The sequence below is a fragment of the Glycine max genome, chromosome 5, assembly GCF_000004515.6.
Source record: "Glycine max cultivar Williams 82 chromosome 5, Glycine_max_v4.0, whole genome shotgun sequence".
Classification (NCBI taxonomy): domain Eukaryota; kingdom Viridiplantae; phylum Streptophyta; class Magnoliopsida; order Fabales; family Fabaceae; genus Glycine; species Glycine max.
This window is the reverse complement of record NC_038241.2, coordinates 33,251,219-33,277,021: the sequence shown is the minus strand read 5'-3', so window position 1 is coordinate 33,277,021 and position 25,803 is coordinate 33,251,219. Positions and strand designations below refer to the sequence as shown.

The following is a 25,803-nucleotide window of genomic DNA, read 5'->3' as shown; positions in this document are numbered from 1 at the left end:
GATACACACATTCAATGCCCTTGATTACAAATAGTTAACAATAACTAATCACCAATTATTACATTAATAAGACACTGACCCTTCCTACCCTTATCATAACATAAAAAACTACCAAAAACTTTTGAAATTAAGTAACACTCTTAAATAATTCATGATTAATTCTTATGGGATGTTTGATATGGAATAAATTATATTATGAAAAAAATATTTATTTTGTATACGCTCGTAACTTTTAACGAAATTAATCACTCTTTTCAGCGAGAGTTAATTTATATCAATACACTGTATCAGAAAAAAAATCATAATAATACGGCTAAATTAATAGTAATAATAATAAAAAGAAGAAAGTTATTAAAAAGAAAAAAAAAACGATGATGATACACAGCGAAGGAGGGGCCGCTAAAAGCCAAGGTTGTCGGAATTGGATTTGATTCTTCACTTGTGCTGAGTCTTACCGATTTTTCCGATCAAAGTTCCTCACTTTCTCTCTCTTGATCGACACCCACCACGCGTTAGAGAGAGAAAACCACGAGAGATCGGAAAATGGGTACGCTTCAGTCTTGGAGAAGAGCCTACGGTGCCATCAAGGACACCACCAAAGTGGGTCTGGCCCATGTCAATAGCGATTACGCGGTAATTTCCCTCTTTCCAAAGATAGGATCTTTCTTTGCTTTCGATTGATTTTGGCTATGTGGGGTGGTTTAGTTGGTTCTTAATTTTAGGATTTGGACGTTGCCATTGTCAAAGCCACGAACCACGTCGAGTGTCCCCCCAAAGAGAGGCACCTCAGAAGTGAGTGATTTGTGGGCTTTCAGATCCGAATTAATTTGATCTTCTTGTTGTTGGTATGGAGAGATGATGATGGAGTTGAATCTTTTTTGGTTTTGTTGCAGAGATTCTGTTTGCCACGTCTGCTGTGAGGCCTAGGGCTGATGTTGCTTACTGTATCCATGCACTTTCGCGGCGGTTGGCGAAGACGCGGAATTGGACGGTAGGATTGATAATGATTATGATGATGACAAAGTTTATGTGATCGCTTGATTGATGTGCAATTTGATTTTGTTTGAGCATTCAATGATTTTTCTTTGTGTTTTATTGGACTTGGATTCTTGTTTTACCTGATGGATTGATGTTGTTAGGTTTGAGGAATTTCATGGTCGGAAAAGAGAAAATAAAGATTCAATGGTCTGAAATTGATATTGGCTTGCTGATGTCAGAAGATGTGATACAAACTTTTCAAATTCAACAACATTTACTGTCAGAAATCCGGCTAAATAAATGTGAAACTAATTTGGATTCTCTTTTGTTTTTTCCCTCTTATTGGTGTTCAGTTTTGTGCTATTTCTGAATTTTGATAATGATTTGTGGCATGTGGCATTGATGACACCAAATGGTGAAAGGAAAATTTTATGAAGGATTGAATTCAAATCTATTTTGATGGAGGATGCAAAAATGGATCCAATTGTTTGATAATTCCTGTTCTTATTCATGTTCTTATTACTATTTACTACTAAAGGATGCATTTTCCTTACATTTTGTTAAATTTGTTATGCACTGGTTTAGATAGCCATCTCTTAAAAGTTTATTGTATGCCAACAAATTGTATTCACTTATGCCAAACATGTTATGAGGTTTTTGTTGTCTGTTTTTCTCAATTCTCATAAATTATTAGAGGATCAAGCAGTGATCTGATGTCCAGCCTTCCTTTTTATTCTTGTGCCACTATTGGACCCTATGTAGAATTCCTAAAGTGGTGTTTGGTAATTTTGGTGTGTTTTCTGATTTCATTTTCTGTTGATATGCTTTCAATTAAAAAAATGCCACCTTATTTTTTTCCTGTTATTAAACTTTTGTGAAGGGAATCTTGAAAAACATTTTTTTGATTCCCCTAGTAGTTAATTTCTAGATTCTTCCTTGTGTTGGAGGGAATAGGGTTCCATGAAACAAAATCACCATTATTTTTTTCTTTAAAAATTCTTGGTTAAAAAGTAAAAACATGGTAGTTTCTCATTCATGTAACAGAATTCCTGAATACCAACATTGTGTTGGTTATTGCTTAAGATGTTTTCATTATTTATATGCCAACTGAACTGAGCATCTAATATTACTCATGATTCCTCAGGTCATATTGTCTAAGGATTATATATAAAGAATTTATGCCTAGTCCTCTGCAATGTCTCAATTTAATGAGTCTCAACTATTTTATTATAAAATGTATTTTAGCATCAGTTGCTAGCTCAATTTCCCTTGTCTAGCCCATAATTGTATAATGTGTATATGTAGATGTAGATAACAACATATGCTTTTGTTTCACTACCCTGCATCTTGTTCACAGGTGGCATTGAAAACACTGATAGTCATCCATAGGTTATTGAGGGAGGGTGATCCTACTTTTAGAGAAGAACTTCTGAATTTCTCACAAAGAGGACGGATTCTCCAACTTTCAAATTTCAAGGATGATTCTAGCCCAATTGGTTAATTTTTTGGCCTTACCATCTTTATGTTTTGTTTAACTTACATATGGGCTTAAGCTAGATGTTTCTAACTGTACTATGTTTTGCCATATGATTTCATTTGCTTGCAGCTTGGGATTGCTCTGCCTGGGTACGTACATATGCATTATTTTTGGAAGAAAGACTTGAATGCTTTCGGATTCTGAAGTATGATATTGAAGCTGAGCGTCTACCCAAACCTGCTGAAGGGCAGGAGAAGGTAATTTCAATAAACCCATTATTATACTCTTTTAGGATAACTGGTCCAGTTTTGTGTATGTGTATGTAGCATCTGATGATGTCTTTATATGGATTGAGAAGTGTTTCCATGAAAACCAATACTAAGACCTAAGGTGAATAGTGAATACTCCCTCCGTCCCATAATTATTGTTGTCTTGGGTTTTTTTACACAGACCAAGAAAAACTAATAAATAGATGAAAGAGAGTAACAATTTTACATAATTAACCTTATCATCATTTATTATTTTTAGTCTTTGTTGCCCATCTTTAATATTATAAAGTGTATAAGTGGAAAAAGACAATTAGTATTATATTGAAAAGCTAAAATGACAATTATTTTGAGACTTATTTTTTATTTTTACACAACAATTATTATGGGACGGAGGGAGTACTATTGTCTCTGACTGTCACTCTTTTCCCTAGACAGAACTCATCCAATTAGGAGTGAAAAGCTTAGGTTGTCTTGAATATATGTGTTCTGGTGTTGAAAATCATCAGTAGTATTTCAGTGGGTGTTTTATCTATATGTTTTTGTTGTCTTTAGAATTAATCTGGATTTGGATAATAGTCATTTACTAATGGGTTGGTGTGGTGTAATTTGTTCTTTCTCTTGATAGCTGTGTCATGTGCTGGTGTAGTTTAGAAACATTTGCCAACTTATCTTTTGTTATGTGAAACTTTGGGGTTCTTGGTGTACAGTTGACGTATCTTTCACCCTTGGATCTGTTTCTCAAGATAACCACAATATTTTGGCAAGAAAGAAGTCCTTTGTGTGTGTGTGTGTTTGTGGGTAGAGTCCCAAATATCAAGAATAAGTTACATAGATTATCAATAGTTAGTTATAGAGATTGGAGCTTGGAAGGATAGGTATTTAGCTTAGATAGGAGGAGAGGCTGGAACAATTAGTTAGTTTAGTGGTAGAATTCTGCAGAGTTGTATGATTTGTCGGTATTGTAAGGAAATTAATTGTCTAGGGTGGAAGAAATTCAATACAATACATTATTTACTTTATTGGAATTGTCTATATTTATTATTTAAATTGGTTTGCATTGCTGATGGACATTGTTAAAAACTTCTAAATGGTTAGTTGTGGATTTATTTGACTCACTTTTCTTTGATTATTTGCATTTTTGAAGCAAGTTGCTTTCTTATTTTGAATTGTGTTTGTTTTTGAAAGTCTTCATGCTTATTTGTTTTTCAAGCAGGGGTGCAGCAAGACCAGGGATTTGGATAGTGAGGAGCTATTGGAGCAGTTGCCTGCTTTGCAGCAGCTGCTGTATCGACTTGTTGGTTGTCGGGTAATATTGTGAAATGTGGATATTCATTATCTTGTATTTTTTTCTTAAAGTTGACCAGATTATATCATTTGGTTTAATGATTATTTATCTTATTACTGCTTTTTTGTAGTATTTTCTTATACAATAAAAACTGATTGTATGCTTCATTTTACAGCCAGAAGGAGCAGCTGTTAGCAATTATGTGATACAATATGCTCTTGCCCTGGTATGTGTTGTTGTCTGTTTATCTAAAGATCCTTTTTGTATTGAGCTAGAGATTTAGAGTTTACAGATAGGATATATAAACATTTGGAATGTACCATCTATATTAGATTTTTCTGGGCAGAGAACCAGAGAGCATTTATAGTGCATGGTTGGGAAAGATGGGGGATTCTTTGGTTTGACTGTAACTGTATTGGTTGATCTTGAGGTTGTGGAATACCTTTTCTTTTATTTCATGGATTGAAACTTTTAAGATGTGAATATTGGGATTAGAAATTGAACTTTGATTGGAATACCTTCCAAACTTTCACAACCATTTATTGATGCTTCTTCCATTTAAAGTAGGACTGGGACTATCCTCCATATTTGGTTGTTGATAATTGGAATTGATATCAAATTGTCTCCATCTAAAACTATGTTTAGGAAAGGGACAGCACGGTGGCAATTTATCATCATAGTTAAACGAGTCCTTGTTAGTAAATAGTTGTGAATTTGGAGTTGATGTAATTGATCACCAACTTGATATTGATCTGCTTCTTTTGTTCTTTCTAGGTACTGAAGGAGAGCTTTAAGATTTATTGTGCTATTAATGATGGCATTATCAATCTTGTTGATAAGGTAAATGGGCTTATCATTATTTACGTGATGAGTGTCAAGTTTAAATAAAATGTGATTTATACTGGAAAATTATAATTTCCTTGTGTAGTTTTTTGAGATGCCCAGACATGAAGCTATTAAAGCCCTTGATGCCTATAAACGTGCGGGTCAGCAGGTGATGTTTTGCTTCTTGTATTTCTTTCAGTTAACCACTGGCTTTTGCATTTTAATTTCATGATTTGTTGCTTGTATTAAAACACCCAAATTGTTGCAGGCAGCAAGTCTATCTGATTTCTATGATGTTTGCAAAGGATTGGAACTTGCTAGGAATTTTCAGTTTCCTGTCTTAAGAGAGGTATGCCTTTATGATTATGGCAATTTCATGCTTTGATTTAACAATTTCTTCCTGTTCATTTTCAATTCAGGGTTCCAATTATTTTCATTGTTGATCTTTTTAGCCTCCACAATCTTTTCTTACAACCATGGAAGAGTACATTAAGGAGGCGCCACGAGTGGTTACAGTTCCAACTGAGCCATTGGTTAGTACATCATTTATTGTGTTTATGTAGAGCATAGCTGTTATAGTTCCTTTGTAAATTGATTTTTGTTATGGTTATGCTGAACATTTGTTGGACAACAATGTATGCTTTTCCTTGTTTTCTTTCACATTCAAGTTCTAGCCACTCATTTATTGTGCTGTATGAACAGCTTCAGTTGACCTACAGACCAGAAGAAGTTCTTGCAATTGAAGATGCCAAACCATCTGATGAAGAACAGGAGCCACCAGTTCCTGTTGATAATAATGTTGTTGTCTCTGATTCTGAATCTGCACCTCCACCACCACCACCATCGGCTCACAACAATTTTGAAACTGGAGACTTGCTGGTAGGTTTTTGGATCCCAAAGTTATCTGTTATTTTTTGTATGATTTATTTTCCTTATGCTGTCCTTGTTGCAGGGATTGAATGACACTGCACCTGATGCATCGTCCATAGAGGAAAGAAATGCTCTTGCCCTAGCCATAGTCCCCACTGAAACTGGTGAGTTTTGTTTTTGGCTTCTGCTCAAACTCTGCTGCTAAGAAAGGTTTAGTGGATTATTTTCCAGTTTTGCTTATCTATGAAATGTGACTGTTTCATGCATATAGGCGCTACATCAGCTTTTAACTCAACTGCTTCTCAAACAAAAGATTTTGATCCAACCGGATGGGAGCTTGCCCTGGTCAGCACTCCAAGTACTGATATTTCTGCAGCCAATGAGAGACAATTGGTAGGGGACCTTCAAGTGACCTTTCTAGATTGTTAATATTAATTAATATCCATTGATATCATCGTGAAAGTTTTGCAATTGAAAACTAAGCACAAAATTAATTGTTGGATTAAAAACTGACATCAAGTAGGATGTAGATCACGCAGGAACTTTCATATCAATAAAAAGATTAGTTTGTGGTCCATTATTTGTTCCTAAAATTAATGTATTATATGGTTTCTGAAGTATAATATTTTAACTTTTTAGTTTTATACTGGTAAATATATTCAATTTGTTATGGATAAACATAACAGTACCTCATTATTCAACACAATAAAAAATACATTGTTCAATAAATTGTTTGTTGGCATATCCTATGAAGTTTACTTAGTTGTCAATATATATTGCATAAATTTGATTTGGTGTTAATCTACTGTTGTTTCAACAGACAAATTTGCATTACATGCAGGATTTGAGGGGTATAAATAATTTGATTGTTTATATCTGCTCTTAATATTTTTAAGACATTTGATCTGTGAACATATTCTTTTTCTGATACCAATAGGGTCCATATGTTAATATTCAATGCCACTGTATCTGATAAAAAACAGAGTAGATGCCTAGATGGTCCATAGTGAATGATGAGAATAACATAAATCTCTCTAACTTGAGCTGTTTGTCATATTTTTACCATTGAATGTCAGGCTGGTGGATTGGACTCTCTCACTCTTAATAGCTTATACGATGAAGCGGCATATAGATCTGCTCAACAACCAGTATATGGAGCACCAGCCCCAAATCCATTTGAAGTGCAGGATCCATTTGCTCTATCAAGCAGCATCCCTCCCCCACCTGCTGTCCAAATGGCAGCAATGCAACAGCAAGCAAATCCCTTTGGTTCTTACCAACAACCATTTCAGCCTCAGCCACAGCTGCAGCAGCAGCAGCAGCTTATGTTGATGAACCCAGCAAATCCCTTTGGAGATGCAGGATTTGGAGCATTTCCTGCCTCCAATCCTGTTCCTCACCCACAGAACAACAATCCATTTGGAAGCACTGGCTTGTTATAAGAATGCCTTTTTGAACATACAAGGATGTATTTAATCCATCAAGTTGGTTGGTTGGTTTTGAGCAAATTGTAACATGAGTTTCTCATTTGTTGCTAGATATAGATGTTTTCTGGAATGGGAGGTGCGCCTTGTAAAATCGAGACAACGCACGCGGTGTATTGATCATTTTATGATATACATAATGGTGGGATAGCTTTCTTTGAACATTTCCCAACTCTTTTAAGTAATTGGAACACTTTTACACATGTTCATATATATCATGTATTCAGTATTCATTGTATGGTTCTACACTTTGTATACTAGTATGTTAGATTTGATATTTGATCTACATGGATTTTAGAGGTGTACTTTAAAATATAACGTGACAAAAAAAAAAGTTTAAAATTATGCAAAATGCATGACTTTGGATTGAAACTTGTTGGATTTTACATTCTAGTTGACGGGTTAGAACTGGGTCAGAGTGACCGGGTTTAAGGTTGAAGATGATGACTTGGAATGCATGTTGTGTTTGTCGTCTTGTGTGTTATAATTAATGAAACATACATAAGGTTATATATCGTCCGTAAGCGAATTTAAGGTGCGCTTCCTATAGTTTCTTGTCTCGAGTTCGAAACTAGTTATGTTGGAGTTGAGTATAGCATTTGCCTTGAATTTTTCTTCTAGATCACGACTAAGCACTATAAAACTGAATGAACAGTTCAAAATGAGCCATTAATGAACATTAAGTGCCATGATGGTTGATAGTTTGATGACTTGAAACAATATGAACACGAAAAAACATCGTTGCATGCTTGTATTTACGTAATCTGTGATTTAGAATTATAAGTTGATTTACCAAAACAAAGATTTAATTTTTAATTTTTATCGTTGCAAATTATTTTTTATATTATTATAAAGTTATGTTATTGTACCGAGTTGTTATAATTTAATTAGGTCGATCTTGAGTTTAAATGCTAGTTATGTAATTGTATTCTTTCTTTCTTTATTTTTTTTTAAAAAAAAGACATGTAATTGTATTAAGTACAAGTAAACTTTGTCATATCCTACTTGATTTTCTTTTGTGAAAGATACATAAAATTATGATATAATTTTAGAAGAATTTAACCTCTTATGAATGAACAAGTAGTGAGAGCAAACCGATATAAATTTGAAGTTATATATTAAAATAATAAGTCATCTTATAAAAAAAAAATGTCCCTAGACCTACAATGAAGGTCTATCCCTGCCTATAAGAAAAAGAAAAAAAGAAAAATGAAAGTGTTGTCTTAAGTTCAATGATGAAGTTTGTTTGAGCATGCTTACTAGCTACTGTCTAACAAGTACTTGAGCACATGAACCTATAAATATGAGTACGGTGCACATATATTACTTTAAGGATAATAGTTACCCCTTGTGTCCCCGTGCGTCTGTGCGTGTGTATATTTGTGTGGTATGGCATAATGAAGTGGGAAGAGAAGAGAGTGATAAAGATAAAGAGAGAGGGTTATTGGTAGGTAGAAGGAGAGGCATCAAAGAGAAAAATATGGTAAAGGGAAGGGTGAAAAAGGCAAGGTGAAGAGGGGACCTTTGTCCCACACATCCTAACACTTTCAAGTCATCATCATTGCTACCACATCCCTTCATGTAACTTAGATTTCCCAATTTTGTGTCTTTTTCCCCCTAGTTTAATTAATCTTTTATTTTTCTTGGTAAAGGAACCATGAGTTTTACTTCCTATCATTACCCAACACTTCCATGATTCTTACTTTCTCTCCATTGTGTATTTTTTTTAATTTTTATCCTAACAGAATCCAAAGTTTTAAAATAAGGAAAAGATAAAAGGCAGTATTTCTAACGTACCTTTGCTGCCTAAAGATGAAAAATATAACTGTTTGGAATCTTGCAAAAAATATATCAATTTGCTTTCTGTAGGTTCATTATATCTATCTATATATCCATACTTAAACTCTTAATATATATTTTCCTGACTTAGACTGTTATGGCTCCGCAGACAGCAGGTAATTCAAGTTAGTGATTTTTTTATAGAAATAATTGTTTCTTAATTTTATAAAAAAAATTATTTTTGAATAAATTAAATCAAATATGCATTTATCTTTTTCAATAATAAATAAAAACTTACAATGTACCAAAAGAATTATTAAGTTGGATTCATTGAACCTTTAAACTTTGGATATATTACAGAAGGAGGGAAGATAATATGACCCTTTATAGTTTGTTTCCCTTTGCAATAAATCATTTCTTTCATCATTTTTTTATATGTCTATTTTTAAAAGAAAAACTTGTTCTAATTTTTATTCATTTAAAATTTTAAGACAATATTAAGTATTATTTTCAATATACCCTTATATTCATTTAAATATTAATATTTTATCTACATATTATAAATGTGAGAGAAAATAATATAAATTTGAATATCAGCAAAGAAACATGCATGTAGTATAATCATTTTGAAAAAGTGAACATTTGGATCATAATATTATCTAAATGCCAACGCAACTTAATCAGAGATGCAGTGTTTTGTATCATTATTGACCATGAACATTTCATAGCAAACCATTGTTTTTATTAAAAATAGACATATTATAACTTAAGGTTGAATATACAATCAACTACTGTAGAAGCCTAAAGCCACTAAGAAGTTTACAGAAATTAATAATTTTCTCGTCTATTATATAAGTATTTTAAAATTTAATCAATAAAAATAAAATAAAATAGAATATATTTTAACTATTAATAAGATTTTTTTTTACTTTTTATATCATAAGAAATTAAAGAGAGTAGTCTTTAAAATTATAAATTAAATTATTTGAATCAAGATATTATTTTTATTAATATAATGTATCAAAATTTAAAAATTAAATTCAAATTACAATGATTTTAAAAATTCAGTTTATTTAAAACAATCTTTAACATAGTATTGTATTAATATTTACAAATTAAATTTAAATAAATTAAAATTGTATTTACATTTGAAATGAATAAAAAAGTAGAATTTAAATTCCATATATTATCAGTATAAAAAGTTTGAGAAATGGCTCTTTATAACATACTTCACTATTATTAAAATTTATTAAAATCTACAAAATCAAGAGAATCATTGACAAGTTAAATCTATCAAAAATTATAATTTTTAACAAATTTCAACTAATAAAAAAATATGTTAAAGAGTATGTTACTCACATATATAAAAAATTATTTTGTAAATTAATTAAAAATAAGATACATATAACTTTAATTATTATAAAAATCAAAATATTTACTGTATGTTCCTATTTATGATTAATGACAATACAAAAGGAATTTACACTATTTGTACATGAACTATTTACTCTATAAATTTATAATAAAAAAGACTAAACATTCATTCATTGTAGAAGAAGTTACACCATGTGTGTGCGCAGGTGCCTTGTGTGTAAAGATCAAACATGTACAACACTAGGCATTGAACTAAAATCAAAAGTGAATTTGATCGATTTTACTATTTCCTTCATCCTAAAATAATAGCGGTCTAAAATTATTTTATGCAAGAAAAATAATAAATAAATAAAAGATACTGATAATTGATTCTTTATTCTATAAATTGGGTTTAGTCTTGGTGTAAGATAGGTAAGGTGTTAAGTGCAAATCATTCTTTTAAAAAATAATAATTTTATAAAATTAGCCTTAAATTATCATTAGTTTAGTTATAAATCTTGTTATCAACCATTAATATTACAAGAAAAATAGGGGAAATAAACTAATTAATGTTACATTGAAAAGTTAACATGATAATTATTTTAAGATAAATTCTTTTTGTTACACGATAATTATGATGGGACGGAGGAAATATTGAATTTAAAATTCTCATAAATATAACAAATATACAAAATTTAATTGGTACTTATTGTCTTATTATAGCATATGATATTTAAAATATATATAAAAACAGTTATTGTTGAATTATATATTAATAAATGTCTAAATTATAAAATTTTTTTATTTACACCATGATTATATCACATGCATCAAACAATTGAGTTGACAAAAAAATGGTTATTGAATGTGTCATTTTACTATATGTTTAATACTTGATGGCATTTTATCATGTCTCGCGCACGTGTGCTTATATATAATTTGAAAATAACTATTTAGATTACTTGTTCGTGATACATAAGAAGTTTCTTAATCAAGAATGTTTTATTATAATTATAACAAATTATAAGGTGAATGCAAGTAGCTAATGAATTTACTGAATAATAGATATGGGTAGAAAGATTTAATAAAGCTTTTATCAGGAGTTTAAACTTCCTACCGATGATGTTAGGATGTTTTAGAAATGGATATTGAGTTTCATTGATCTTGAAAATAATAAATTATATTATTTATATTTGGTCTTAGAAAAGGTATTAGAAATTTAAAAATTAAACTTCCGACTAAATTTTAAGGATTATGTTGCATATATAACTAATGAGATTAAGGAATCATAAAATAAATAACCTCCTAATGACTTTTTTCGCCAAAATCACCACTATATGAGTGCATCTAACCCGTCAAATATGAATCTAACTTCATTTTTACACTTCCTTCATACTCTCACCTATTTGAGTGTAAGAGTCTTTGCATGTGACTATCAGGACATTACCAAACTTGTCTTTTGTCGTACTTTTACCATCTTCACCAAACAAAAATTGTCTTAGTCTAGTTCATGCCTTCTTGATATTTTAAATTAAGGAATAAATGTAAGAATATTTGTGTATGGGTTCGAAAGAACTTGTATACCAAGAAAATATTTGTGAAAATTATCTTAAACATTAAAAGAAGATGCTTGGATTATGCGGGAGCTAATCACATGAACAATAGGTGAAGTCTATGCTTTAACTATCTTTATCATTATTTGATTTTCTAGATTAATTTGAATTTAAACTTTCCTTATTCTTGTTTTTTAGGAAATTCTATTTTTCTTTTTTAGTAACCATTTAAAAAACTAGCAAACACTAATTTTTTTAGAGTGCCCCCATTAATTAATTTGATTTAGTAAAATAATATGTGCCAACTAACAAATTCATGATATAATACTCTATTTATCATTTAATTACTTATTCAACTTGATATATTTGTCAAAAAATTTGTGATAAATAATGTGTGATTATTTTTTATTGTAATTAAAATTTATGTGAGTTGATTCTCAAGACTCTTGAGAATCAGAATAGATTTAAGAATTTTATATCAACATCGAAAATTAAATTTATATTTTTATAAAATATGTGTATGATTCTTATCAATTGAATCAATCTTTATTGACACATAATGTTTTATTTTCTAACTTTATTGATTATCACTTATTAATAATTGAATTTAATTTATTTTTTAAATTGATATAATGATTTAATATTGTTTTTGATTGCATTTCCATTTCTACCACCAAACACCTCAATTATCATCTCTTTTAGTTGGGGCAATTTTTGTCCCATTTGGGTGATCGGACCCTTAAATGCTTGCTGATTGTTGCTTATAAGAGTTAGTTTTGATTTAAAAAGATTAAGGAATGAAATGGTGTCTGATTATTTTGTTGGAGTCTGAATTCACTTCATTCTCCAGATTAGTTCTAAAAAAGGTTAAAATGATATCAATTCAGAAACACAAAGCATTGAAAGAAGTCTCTGTCGATAACAGATGTCCTTTCACTCCTTTGCTATGTTTGTATAAATATGATGTCGGTATCATTCAAATCCATGATATTCGGTGCCTAAAATCTAAACAAAAAATAAATAAATAAAATTAAAGAAAGAAATATGAAATATCCATCAAGTATAGTGTTTATTCACTTTATTGGTTGGGATATACACTGATACGGTGGATAAACACAGATAACTGCAGGCCATCTTTCCCTAACCAAAGCAAAAAGTTATTATTGGTTCTTTGTCCATAGTCCATACGTGGATATTTCGTTATGATTTGAAAGATTAAGATGGCATAGCATGAACATTATTTTTTATCACTAACCCTCTTTCTATTTTGATTCTACAAAATATTTTTTATTCATCACTTAGTAGGTAAATACGAGATTACACATATAAAAGCATGGACTTTTTTTAAGGATTTTTTTTAAGCACATATATATCTCAAAAATAAACTCAGAATAAAGTTATGAAAAACTAAACCCCATTCACTGGTTAATTAGCTAGGAAAGAAAATGTGGGAATATTTAATTACAATAAGGTTTAGTCATTCTAAAGTATATTTTTTAATAAAAAAAGTTTTATTTTTCCTATTCATGTTCACGAACCAAAGATTTAGACATTCTAACCATCACCCATTCTTATCTCATCTATAATAGGATATGATACTTTATCATAAAACTAGTTAAATAGAATGAATGAGATACGTAGCATTCCAATTTAATTTGTAGGCCATTAAACCTTTCCAACTGTCTCTTACTATTAGGACTCCAGTTCAAAGACACAACAGAGCATTATATTAGCATGTTAGAATATGATATTTGTATCAATCAATTAACTTAAAACAGTAATTAGCTTAAAATAATGAAACTCAATTCCACCTGTTCTAATGTCTAAGAGTTCAATGTAATAGTAATGTGTTGTGCATTTAATCCTTTATTATTGTCACCCATCATCTTTTTCTACTATTCAGTACTTTCAATGTACCATTTTATTTTATTTTATTTTAAAAAGTGAAATAAGTAGATTGCAATTAGATTTCTGGTACCCCTCCCCGCATTAAAATCCAAAGGCGGAGTTATTTTTTTTGGTAAGTTCAATCTTTTTTGCTAAGTCGGAGTTTGCTAAAAGGATGTTATTTTCATGAATCATGATATAACGTAAATAAGGTTGTAATAGTTATCATTGAAAATGGAAAATAGGGTCCATTTTTATGATTAATATGTAAGATTAAGCAAAATACTTCAACATTCGTTTCATTATATTTTATTAATTTAAATTTTGTTGGGTGATGTCTTTGTACCCACGCAAGCCGTTTAGATGAGGCCTACGGGTCCCAATCTAATTGATCAATTAGATAACAAATGCAATTCCTGAGTTCATTTTTAGATTAAGTCGCCAAATTTGCAAAATTCTATACAACTTTTTACTAGGAGCTATTTGCCCCATAATTTAGACTATTTTTCAACAATAAGTGGACCAACATAACCAATCTTTTGCGTATATTATTCTTATTCACATGTTTTTTTATAAAAAAAAAATCAAATTTCTGGATCATGTCATGTGTTCGAAGTATGGGACTCATTAGCCTCCTGAATTGCAAAGTCGAAGACCAATGACATTTTTTAAGCTCTACTTTTGTTTAGCATTCTAGATGGTTGATAATCTTTTGATCAGAATAAGGGGGAATTGAGATTAAGAAGGAGCAATTGTGAGGGCTTCCAACAGAAAACAATGACATTTTCCGATCCCTTCTTTTGTTTCAAATTTTCAAGTGGTTATGGTTCTTTGGTCAGAAAAGGGGGAAGAAAATGGGATTGAGAAGAGCAATTAAGAGCTCCCACCAGTGATTAACTTTAAAAAGTGAGTTTTGCTTTGATGTTCCTTCCAAGAAAGATAGTCTAGCTTTGAATTTAAAACCTTTTTTTTCGTTTTGTTTACTTCTTTGCGCTTTTGCCTAATCAACAATCCATCAAAATAAATGGTCCCATCTTCGCATCCAACCTTCATTTAATTCTCATATACTCTAGCACCTTTCTCATTAACTTACAAATTACACAAATACTTATAATGTAACCCATTAGCACAAATATTTTATGGGAAAACATAAATAAATTTAATATTTGCCACAAAGCATTCTATCAATTGAACTTTGATGAATAAATTAGTTTATTAATTTATTGTACACATCAAACAACATTGATAATAGGAAGAAGTGTCTAACTTTTTTTTAATTTGACATAACCATAATTCACATTAAAATTAAAATTTGTATTTTTTAAATTTAATATATCTCTTTGCTAGGAGCTTAAGAGAGATACTAAGATCTATTTAAGATGTTGATTTTTTTCAACATATTTTTCTTTACACATGACCCTAAAGATTGAATCCCTAATCACATTTAAAAGACAAGATTATTTATCCATCATACCACACTATGTTATTTGTATTTTTGGATTTTTGGATGGATGTACATTCAAATATTATGATCAACAGGAACAAAAGTGTGATCATATATATATTTTCTTTGAGCTGGCATATATGTACGAAATAAATTTTATAATGGCAGCCCAATTTAGGTTAATTATATTAGCAGTGGGGGGTGGGGGAGGGAGAGGTATCTGCTCAATTATAACCAGTAGGGCCAAATGAGAGACACTGAAAAACTTATGGTGTAGTGCAGTGGAGACTTGACTAAAGCAAAAGCAATTTGTTGGAGGGCCAAAGCACAACATTCACCAAGGTAGCCATAGATTCCTTTTATAAAAGAGATATGGAAATGTAGATATTATTTTGGAAAGTACATATGGGTTTGTGATAACGTATGGGAACCAAATTTTGAATTGTCATCACATTATATTTTACAAAACATAGGGTGCTACTGCTATGGCAATTAGTCGGTGAGTGGCGGTGCAGCCATGACCCAAAAGCCAAATTCATCCCTGTTGGACCCTAACAAAAACAACTAGTTTTCGGCTTCTTAAGGCTACCTTTCTCTTTCTAGGGTTTAATTGGATTACCTAACTAGTGAGTTATTTCATTGTTCATCCGACATGAATTTATGGTAAAGAGGACAAAAATACAATAAAACTCAAATAATTGAATAAATTATTTGAGGAAATTTTATTTTAACATAGAAATTCACGAATTACAAGTATAGAAAATGACAAAAAAAATAATTTTATTAGAATGCCAATAGTGTAAAAAAATTAAACTATTATCTAATTTTGAATTGTCATATAATTGAAATTATATTTATGTTGATGATGTAAAAAAAATTTATACAAGTAGTGTATCAAAATTAAACTAAAAAAAGTTGTGTATATGGTTATGAACCTAAAATAAGGTAACTCACATTCTTGATTAAGGGGGGAAAACAACAAACTTTTTCTAATATGTTGTCCATCTGTTGAAGTTAATTATCAGCTTTCTCTTAAAAGTTGTCACCCCTGTGAAATAAAATTGGCACACAACAGGCTTGTCGACAAAGTAAAATAAGTGAAATTTAACTTTTAAGCAGCTATCTTGCAAACCAGAGTTTGATTTTATACATGATTTCATTGGTTGGAATGAGGGTATACTAATATTCATATAAAGAAAACAAAGTTTCTTAGGAAGCATACCCACATAATGAATCAAGCATCTGCAGCTATAACAGGCCCCACTCCTCACTTTGGGTCTGGTCCACCAGCTCATGTGTATGGTTTGGTGGGCCGTTCCATTTTGTTACCTCAATAGAAAAATTGAAGAGGAGCTGGCAGTAGGATCATCAAAATAATATTTTTCAGCCACAGAAAATTCCAGACCTTGAAAAAGCTCATTACAAACTCAAACTATCTAGATCCCAAAACACTAATCCACATAAAGCAATGATTACACAAGGACAGGTTCACATTTTCTGTCTGAAAAATTCCTTAAGTTTCACAACAATATTGTCTTTAGGTACAAATGTAAAACTACCAACATGATATAATAATTAACAGATAATCATGTTTGATCATATGTTTATATGTATGAAATAATATACATGTCGAAAAATATTGATTTTTTAAATAAATTTTAGTATCTCGAAATTAATTTTTAGCTTTTAATTAATTGATATAGTGAAACCATTTAACTGTTAAATTGCCATGCTTCATTTTGTCAAAAAGCATTCCATAAACAATACTCAGAAAAAAAAAATACACAAAATTCTTTGATTTTCTTTGACTCAAGAACATTTCATTTTCCCCCCTTCCCTTATTCTTCTTTGGTTATCATTCCATTCAATTCAAACCGCCTATTCCTCACCCAGTCTAAATAAAACCACTTGCTCTCTACTTCTCTTCTACTCTCTCTCTCTCTCACACACACACATTACACACCCAAAATACAGTTTTGACATCTTGTCTGAAAACACTCTTTCCCTTAAACCTTTTTCTCTGTCTCTCATTCCAATACTTGCTTAGGTTCCAATCTGATATTCCAGGTAAACCTTTCTTTGTACATATAAAAAAAACAGAACACCAACCATGGCTGCCAATAAGTTTGCAACCATGTTACAGCGAAACACCAACAAAATCACCCTTGTTCTAGTCTATGCCATCCTAGAATGGATTCTGATCATCCTCCTCCTCCTCAATTCTCTGTTTTCTTATCTAATCATTAAGTTTGCCGATTACTTTGGCCTCAAAAGGCCTTGCATATGGTGCACCAGAATCGATCACATCCTAGAGCCTGGGAAGTACAAGAGTTCTTGCAAAGATCTTGTGTGTGAAGCTCATGCCTCTGAGATTTCCAAACTGGGGTTCTGCTCTAATCATCACAAACTGGCTGAGTCACAAGACATGTGTGAGGATTGCTCATCCTCGTCCCAACCAGATTATGTGAAACTCTCACAGAGTTTTGGTTTCTTTCCATGGATGAAACAGATAGGTATGATTCAGGATGAGGGTGCTGAAGATGCTGTTGACAAGGCAATTGTGAAGGTTGAAGAGGCTTTGAGGTGTTCTTGCTGTGGTGTCAACTTGGACAACAGATTCTACCCTCCTTGCATTCTGATCAAGCCTTCTCTCAATGTTTTGGAGTATGACCAGAAGCAGAATTCGGAGCGCCGGGTTGGTGTAGAGATTGATGAAGATCACACCAGATCGGATATTGTGCTTGATCATCATCAGGAGGAAAAGGAGAATGAAGAAAACAAGGGAAGCCACATGGTGTTTGAGGTTGATCGGGGTTTGGATAGAAAAGATGAGGAGGTAGAGAAGAGTTGTGATTGTTCTGTGTGTGATGGCGTGGAGATTCTGTGTGATGAAATTTGCAATTTGGATTTGGGTGTGGAGAAAGGGAAAGAAACAATTGAAGAGGAAAGTTTGAATGTCCCTAAGCCTAAGGATAATGATGGTGATGATGTTGTTGCTGCTGCTGATGATGAAGATCAAGCTTGTGAGAAATCCACTGCTCAAGTTGATTGCACTAGAGAGATAACTGTGGAGACTCCATCCATACATCTGGAATTTTTCATTCATGGTGATGATTGCAGATTGATTCCTATTGAATTGGTTGACTCCCCTGCCCTAGAAAACAGGAAACAAAGCAAATATAAGGTGGGAGGTGAAGGGATCAACAGCAATGAAGATTTTATTCTGGACTTTGATAAGAGTGCTGATGCAGAAGCCGAACCGGTTGTGGAGAATTGGCACATTTCTGGGGATATTGTGGCAGAATTTTCAGCACAAGGGAATGAAAATGTTTCTAAGTCCAATGGGGGTGAATCAGTTCAATTAAGGACCAGAGGCCAGTCCTCAGAACTGTTACAAGTAGAAGAAGAAAATTTGGAGCAGAATTGTGAAGATGTGAGATTTGTTCAAACCTCGGATGACTTGACCAAGGATGATAATGTTGAAGTAAACATGGAAAGAAGAGATGCAGAACTATGTTCAGATGTTTCTCTAGGTTCTAATTATTTTCCTACTCAATAAGTCTTTTTAGTTCTTACAACTTTTTCTTCTGGATTTTCTATGTGCAATGATCTCTAATACTTTCTTACTTCCTGCAGCATCTGAAGATGCATCACAAATGGAAGGTGAGGAATATGAAGCAGAAGTCTCAATAGGGACTGAAATTCCTGATCAGGAGCAAGTGGATGAGTATCAAAGCCAAGATGTTCTTTTGGATACAAATCAACAAATGCAAGAAGATCCATCTACTAGCACAGTCAGATTTAATGTGCAAGATGAAATTGGTAGGCCTCAACTTCTTATCTTCCCTTTTCCCAATGTCCATCCTTATAACTTTCTAATAACTCGCTTCTTTTTATTGGAATTTATAACTAGGTCATGACAAAGGTGAAGAGTTTGTAGAATTTAAAACCATGTCACTTGAAGTGAAAATGCCAACAGTAAATAACCATTTGCCATCTTTATTGGAGCTTAATGAGAATGAGGAAGAAAAAGTTCCTGAGACACCCACTTCTTTGGAGAGTCTACATCAGCTACACAAGAAACTACTTCTCCTTGAGAGGAAAGAATCAGGAACAGAAGAGTCATTGGATGGAAGTGTGATAAGTGATATAGAAGGTGGTGAGGTAACCATTGAAAAGTTAAAATCTGCATTGAAATCTGAAAGGAAAGCCTTAAGTACTCTATATGCAGAACTAGAAGAAGAGAGAAGTGCATCTGCTATAGCAGCCAATCAAACAATGGCAATGATAAATAGGCTTCAAGAAGAGAAAGCAGCAATGCAGATGGAAGCCTTGCAGTATCAAAGAATGATGGAAGAACAATCTGAGTATGATCAGGAGGCTTTGCAACTCTTGAATGAGCTCATGATGAAGAGGGAGAAAGAGAAGCTAGAGCTAGAAAAGGAGATTGAAGTATATAGAAAGAAGGTTCATGAATATGAGGTAAGAGAAAAGATGATGATGTCAAGAAGAGATGGTAGCATGAGAAGCAGAACTTCATCTCCCTCTTGTAGCAATGCTGAAGATAGTGATGGATTGTCCATTGACTTGAATCACGAAGCAAAGGAGGAAAATGGGTTTTGTAGTCATCAAGATCAAGAATGCAGCAACCAGAACACCCCCGTGGACGCGGTCTTATATTTGGAGGAATCATTGGCAAACTTCGAGGAAGAGAGGTTACAAATTCTAGAACAGCTCAAGGTATTGGAAGAAAAGCTAGTTATATTGAATTACGAGGAAGATCACTGCTCCGATGATGCTAAATCAGTAGAACATCTTTGTGAAGAGAATGGGAATGGATACCATCATGATCATGATGATCACAATGGTCAGGTAAATGGATTTGCAAATGGTCATGTAAAGGAAATAAATGGAAAGCATCAAGGGAGGAAAATCATGGGTGCAAAAGGCAAAAGGCTCCTCCCACTTTTTGATGCAATGAGTTCAGAAGCAGATGTAGAGTTGAGTGGAGACGAGTTAGACTTTCCCCACTTGCAAAACAATTCAGTTGAAAAGGTTAATTCGGATAAGAAAAAGCTTGCTTTAGAGGATGAGGTGGATAATGTTTACGAGAGACTACAGGTGCTGGAGGCAGATAGAGAGTTTCTAAAGCATTGTATCAGCTCTCTGAGAAAAGGAGATAAAGGGTTACATCTTCTACAAGAAATTTTACAACATCTTCGTGATTTGAGGAATGTGGAACTCCGGCTCAGGAACATGGGAGATCTTGCAGTGTAAGAAGTCTACATGCTCAAATGTTGCAAAGAGATGATATAGGTAAAAATAATGCTGATCTTGCTCTATTAGAAATTATTTATATTTCTCAATCATAATATCATTTGTTTGTGAGTAATAATATGTGAAACCTTTGTATATGACAAGTCTATTAACTTTTGCAATATATGTTTTAAAAGTTATATCAATGATGATTTTTTTTATTGATTAATAGTATAAACTTTTTTTATAGTGACGATGCATAGAAGCTAAACTCATTATTTATGCACTTATAATGTAGATTTGTTAAATTGGAGTTGATCTATTAGCTGCAAATGAAGCATGCATGCGCACCACTGTGGTCTACATATAATAGAGGGCACCAAATGCATCACTTCAATTTTAACAAAAAAGGTCAGTGGGAGTTCCCTGATGGAGAGGGGAGAATCCAATGGTGGACAAGAAAACTGAAGTCTGCCATTCTCTTTTCTTTGTTTCTTTTGTCCAAGTAAGCCCAAATTTTTTGTGGGTTGTGTCCATCATCACCTTTTGTGGAAAAAGGAGGATGATGAGTATATGTGTGTGTAGGCTAGTGAGGTGAAGCCACCCTGTCCACTTGTATTTTGTGAGAGCATAGACCTGGCTTGCAAAGCTGGAGACATCCCAAAAAGATTCCAGTGCCAGGTAAAATAGCACTAGTTTATTAGACAGACAGAATTAGGCCCACTAGTTTTGTCATTTCTTTCATTTTTTTTCTTTTTCTTTTTTTGGTTAGAGTGAAGATTGAGGTAAGTAGCCTCACTCTTCTCTCTTTCTCTTCTTTTTTTTTTTCATTCTTGCATCATCCTTTGAGATTTGTTTATTTCTTAGGGGGAAAAGCTGAGTCACTTGTATACTACATGTATTCATTTGTAATTATATATATAAAAAAAGTGAGTGTTTGTTTATATATATACTGCTCAGAATACATGCTGCTTGGAAATAATTAACTTTGCATCTTGTTATTTTTTTAAAGCTTGTGACTGAGATAGATGTTTTATAAACAACTAAAAATAGTGAATGGAATATTTATATTTGATTGTTTAAGGCTTAACGCTGCTTTCACATTGGAATATTTGATTGTTCTTTAAGCAAAATGCAACTTCTTGTTAGATTAGATTGAAAACAATACAACTATAGTAAAATAATAATATTAGTAAGTTATTATACCGCACTGAAAACAATAGAGGGATGGGACAGAGATACAAGGTAGAGAAGCGTATTTGTTTATTGATAAGGTGAGAACGGTTTCAAATCAAAGCAAATGCTTTAAAAAGTATGAACAGCGACGCAACAATTACCACCAAAGCAAGAAATTTCATCAGTCATGTCACCCTTGGATTTATTCATGAAAAAATGGCTCATGAAGGATTGAAGATGGCAATACGCTATAAAGTGCCTCAGAAAAATAGGACATAAATTTATTGTAGTTTGATTTTTTTACATAAATCTATGAAACTGTCTCAACAAATATTTATTATTTTAAATGAAATTGTAAGTTTTCTGGATTAACTTAAAAAATAAAAAACGTTTCTCAAGTAATATGTTATCTTTCAAACCTAAGTCTCACTTAAAAATTATAAGAGATTATAGAAACTTTCTTTTACAAGAGTCTCACTCACATTTCTCAAACCTGTGTTTCATGTATTTGTGTGTGTATGTAATACTCTCTTCGACTCGATGTATTTTTTTTCTCTTCCGAAGGATTTCTATTTATTTAAATTTTTTCTTTTTATTGATTGACAAATGTTAGCTTGTTGTTTTTGTTAAAAATGTATTAGGTCAACCTTATATCTTCTTTTATTTATTTAAGTGATGAATGGTTTTTTTATATAAAAAAAAGTGATGAATGAATTTTAAATAATATTTTGGATAAATACTAAGTAATTGCTTGTTATATTTTTAAGAATCATCTCTTTTAGAAATTGTTATTATAGGTCATCACTCTTCTCTTACTAATTTATTAAGCATAAGAAGCCCAAACATTGAAAATTCCAATAATTCGTTTCTAATATATATTTTATTTAAAAATTTATAATTTACATCCCAACGCAATTTTCGTGTATTGAAGTTGTTTGATATTCTGGTTCAAAAATTAAATAAAAAATAAAAAGACCTATTATGTTATCATTTTAACGTGAATAAATTAATAAACTATAAAAGTCTTCAAAATTAAATAATACAATTGCAGGGTTTTACGTCAAATGAGATTCTTAATGCACGGGACTCATGATTTCTTTTTCCTCACGACGTGAAGGCTTACGGTAGTTAATTATGTTTAATTGTTTATGTTTATGTTTAGGGATAGGGTAGCATGTACAGAGGAGAACTTCCAGTGCTGGTGAGTAGATAGAAATTTTTTAGGAAATATTCCTTTCTTTTGGTGATGATGATATATAATTGGTAGGGATATATTCCTAGGGGTTTCGGCAGTTGTTAAAATTAAGTTTAAGCATGTTTTACTTTTTTGTTGGTGTGTGAATCAGATATTTAAATTTATTTAAGAGATTGATTGATAGAAAAGCATAAAGCTAATAGAAGATACTCTTACATCAATTCTCATTGTATTGATAAGATTAAAAGATACAATGATATCTCTATATATAGTGAGTGCTAGCATAACAGAAATCTGTTACATGCTAACAAATTAAGCCAACTCAGCCTTACAACTGTCCAAAGCTAATGCAGAAAATCTAAAATATCTACTAACACTAGCTAATACAAATTACACTACATCTTTCATTCCCCCTTTGAAGCTGAGGATAGTCCAAGCAAACTATGTTTGTCAAAAACTCTTAGCTTAGAACGCAGTGGAAGAAACTTATTTGCAGATAGAGGTTTGGTAAAGGCATCAGCCCATTGGTCTTGAGCAGGGACATGAGCCACAACAAGACTTTTGTTGAGAACTTTTTCTCTCACAAAGAAAATGTCCAGCTCCATATGCTTGGTTCTATTATGGAGGACTGGATTGTGAGCAAGAGTCACAGTGCTCAGATTGTCACACAATACTTTAGGGGTCTGAAAAGGGCAGTGCAACTCCCTGAGCAATGACTGCACTCATAACAATTCTGCAGCCAGATGTGCCATGTTGCGATACTCTGCTTCAGCACTAGATCGGGCAACTAATTGCTGCTTTTTAGACCACCAGGATACCAAATTAGGGCCTAGAAACACACAAGCACTAGAGGTGGATCGCCTGTCATCTGGGTCTGAAGCCCAGTCAGCATCACAAAACCCAAGTAAATGCAAAGGCTGCTGAAGGGAAGCTGGTTGAATGAGCAGGCCATGATGTTTGGTACCACTTAAATACCTCAATATTCTCTTCACTGCCTTCCAATGTTCTTCCAAAGGGTTGGACAAAAATTGACAAACTTTGTTGACAGAAAAAGATATTTCTGGTCTAGTTAGTGTTGCATACTGCAAAGCCCCAACAACTGACCTAAACTGTGTGGGATCATCAACCTCATTGGAACCAATTTTAGATAATTTGTTGCTGGAGACCATGGGTGTGGGCATACCATTTGCACTTGTCATATTCACCTTAGCCAGTAAATCAGTGATGTATTTGCTTTGTGAGAGTAGTAGGGAACCATTAGGCAAATGTGTGACTTCAATGCCGAGAAAATAGTCTAATTTTCCTAGCTGTTTGAGAGAGAAAACATCATTTAGATGTTTGATCAAGGCTGTAATAAATGAAGCAGAATTTCCTGTGATGATGATATCATCCACATACACCAAAATCATAATCTGAAGTTTTCCATGATGTAGAAGAAAGAGACTGGGATCACATTTACTGGCCTGAAAACCTTGTTGAATGAGGGCATTTTTGAGCTTGTCAAACCAGGCCCTAGGGGCCTATTTAATCCATAAATTGCCTTATTTAATTTGCACACAAGGGACTTGTCAGAAGACTCAAATCCAGGTGGTTGTTGCATAAACACTTCCTCCTCAAGAGTGCCATTGAGGAAGGCATTGTTCACATCTATTTGTTGGATGGTCCACTTGTGAGTGACAGCAAGAGTCAAAACTATTCTGACAGTAACAGGTTTTACAACAGGTGAGAAGGTTTCAGTGAAATCACTTCCAGCCTGCTGATGGAAGCCTTTGGCCACCAATCTGGCCTTATACTTGTTGAGAGAGCCATCAGAATTCTCTTTTACTCGAAAAACCCACTTGCAGCCTATAGGTTTCCTTGATTCAGATGGTTTCACCAGTGTCCAAGTCTGATTTCTCATCAGTGCCTAATACTCTTCCTTCATAGCCTGATACCAGTGGGGAGCAGCCAAGGCTTGTCCAACTGAAGTTGGTTCAAGATGAGTGAGTAATAGGGTAGGGTTCAGTTTAGGTTTAACTATGCCGCTTTTGGCTCTTGTTTGCATTGGGTGAGTATTAAGGGGATTGATGAAGGGTTAAGGGTTAGGAGAGGAAGAAGGGCTGGTAGAGGGAAACATTGCAGGAGAAGAAGATGGGGATATGGTACTTGCTTCTGCCAGATCATAAGTGATAAGCTCAGGTGCAGATGTAGAATTGTGAAAGGAGGTGTTGGGAGAACTAGACAAAACAGGGGACTGTTCAGATAAATTGTTGGGTTCTGGAACAGTGTTAGGAGAGCCATTGGAGGCTGCATCAGTGGGAGCAGAAGATAGAGGAGTAGCAGATGTGGATGGTTTAGGACTGACTTGATGAATGGGAGTTGGCGACATGAGGGGCACAGTAAAAAATGAGGTGGTAGAAGATTTAGTTGGGACAGAAGAAGGAATAGTGTGGAATAGTGTGGAATAGTGTGGAGTAAGGGAATTTGGACTCTTGGAACAAGACATCTTTAGAGATGTAGATGTGGCCATTGGGAGCCAGACACTTGTAGCCTTTATGAGCAGTTGAATACCCTAGAAATATGCATTCTTGGGATCTGTAGTCAAGTTTGTGTGAGTTGTAAGGGCGGAGAAAAGGGAAACAAGAGCACCCAAACACTCTTAGGCAAGAATAATCAGGTTGCTTGTTGAGTAATTTGAAGTAAAGGGATTGATTATTGAGACTGACACTAGGGAGTCTATTAATTAGATAGGCTGCTGTAACAAAGGAATGATCCCAAAATTTTAAGGGTAATGTGGACTGGGCAAGCAAGGCTAGGCCTGTTTCAACAGTATAGCGATGTTTGCGCTCAACTATGCCATTTTGATGGTGAGTATGTGGGCATGTGAATCTGTGGACTATGCCCAAGTCATTAAGATACTTGGTGAATGGCCTAAATTCACCCCCTCCATTACTCTGCACACTTTTGATAGGGTAGTTAAATTGAAGTTCAAC

The 25,803-nt window shown here is 33.0% G+C and overlaps 2 protein-coding genes across 2 annotated transcripts; both read left to right on the top strand.

Moving 5' to 3' along the window:
• Nucleotides 1-320: 320 nt before the first annotated feature.
• On the top strand, nucleotides 321-7,352 carry LOC100776929 (putative clathrin assembly protein At2g01600). Its single transcript, XM_003524806.5, has 15 exons — nucleotides 321-633; nucleotides 723-792; nucleotides 894-991; nucleotides 2,336-2,474; nucleotides 2,585-2,712; nucleotides 3,938-4,030; nucleotides 4,185-4,235; nucleotides 4,784-4,849; nucleotides 4,938-5,003; nucleotides 5,103-5,183; nucleotides 5,287-5,367; nucleotides 5,537-5,713; nucleotides 5,787-5,868; nucleotides 5,976-6,097; nucleotides 6,781-7,352. The coding sequence occupies exons 1-15, from the start codon at nucleotides 544-546 to the stop codon at nucleotides 7,144-7,146; spliced, it is 1,710 nt and encodes a 569-aa protein (XP_003524854.1). The 5' UTR covers nucleotides 321-543; the 3' UTR covers nucleotides 7,147-7,352.
• A 9,689-nt stretch (nucleotides 7,353-17,041) lies between these two features.
• LOC100812001 (myosin-binding protein 2) lies at nucleotides 17,042-21,442 on the top strand. Its single transcript, XM_003524096.5, has 4 exons — nucleotides 17,042-18,737; nucleotides 18,841-19,026; nucleotides 19,118-20,520; nucleotides 20,759-21,442. The coding sequence occupies exons 1-3, from the start codon at nucleotides 17,315-17,317 to the stop codon at nucleotides 20,479-20,481; spliced, it is 2,973 nt and encodes a 990-aa protein (XP_003524144.1). The 5' UTR covers nucleotides 17,042-17,314; the 3' UTR covers nucleotides 20,482-20,520; nucleotides 20,759-21,442.
• The last annotated feature ends 4,361 nt before the right edge of the window (nucleotides 21,443-25,803 follow it).

Excerpts from the sequence above, each read along its gene's own strand:
- LOC100776929 (XM_003524806.5), top strand. The coding sequence starts at position 544 with ATGGGTACGCTTCAGTCTTGGAGAAGAGCCTACGGTGCCATCAAGGAC. Across the intron at positions 793-893 it reads CAAAGAGAGGCACCTCAGAA|AGATTCTGTTTGCCACGTCT; the intron begins GTGAGTGATTTG and ends GTTTTGTTGCAG. Across the intron at positions 5,184-5,286 it reads AGTTTCCTGTCTTAAGAGAG|CCTCCACAATCTTTTCTTAC; the intron begins GTATGCCTTTAT and ends TGATCTTTTTAG.
- LOC100812001 (XM_003524096.5), top strand. The coding sequence starts at position 17,315 with ATGGCTGCCAATAAGTTTGCAACCATGTTACAGCGAAACACCAACAAA. Across the intron at positions 18,738-18,840 it reads ATGTTCAGATGTTTCTCTAG|CATCTGAAGATGCATCACAA; the intron begins GTTCTAATTATT and ends TACTTCCTGCAG. Across the intron at positions 19,027-19,117 it reads TAATGTGCAAGATGAAATTG|GTCATGACAAAGGTGAAGAG; the intron begins GTAGGCCTCAAC and ends ATTTATAACTAG.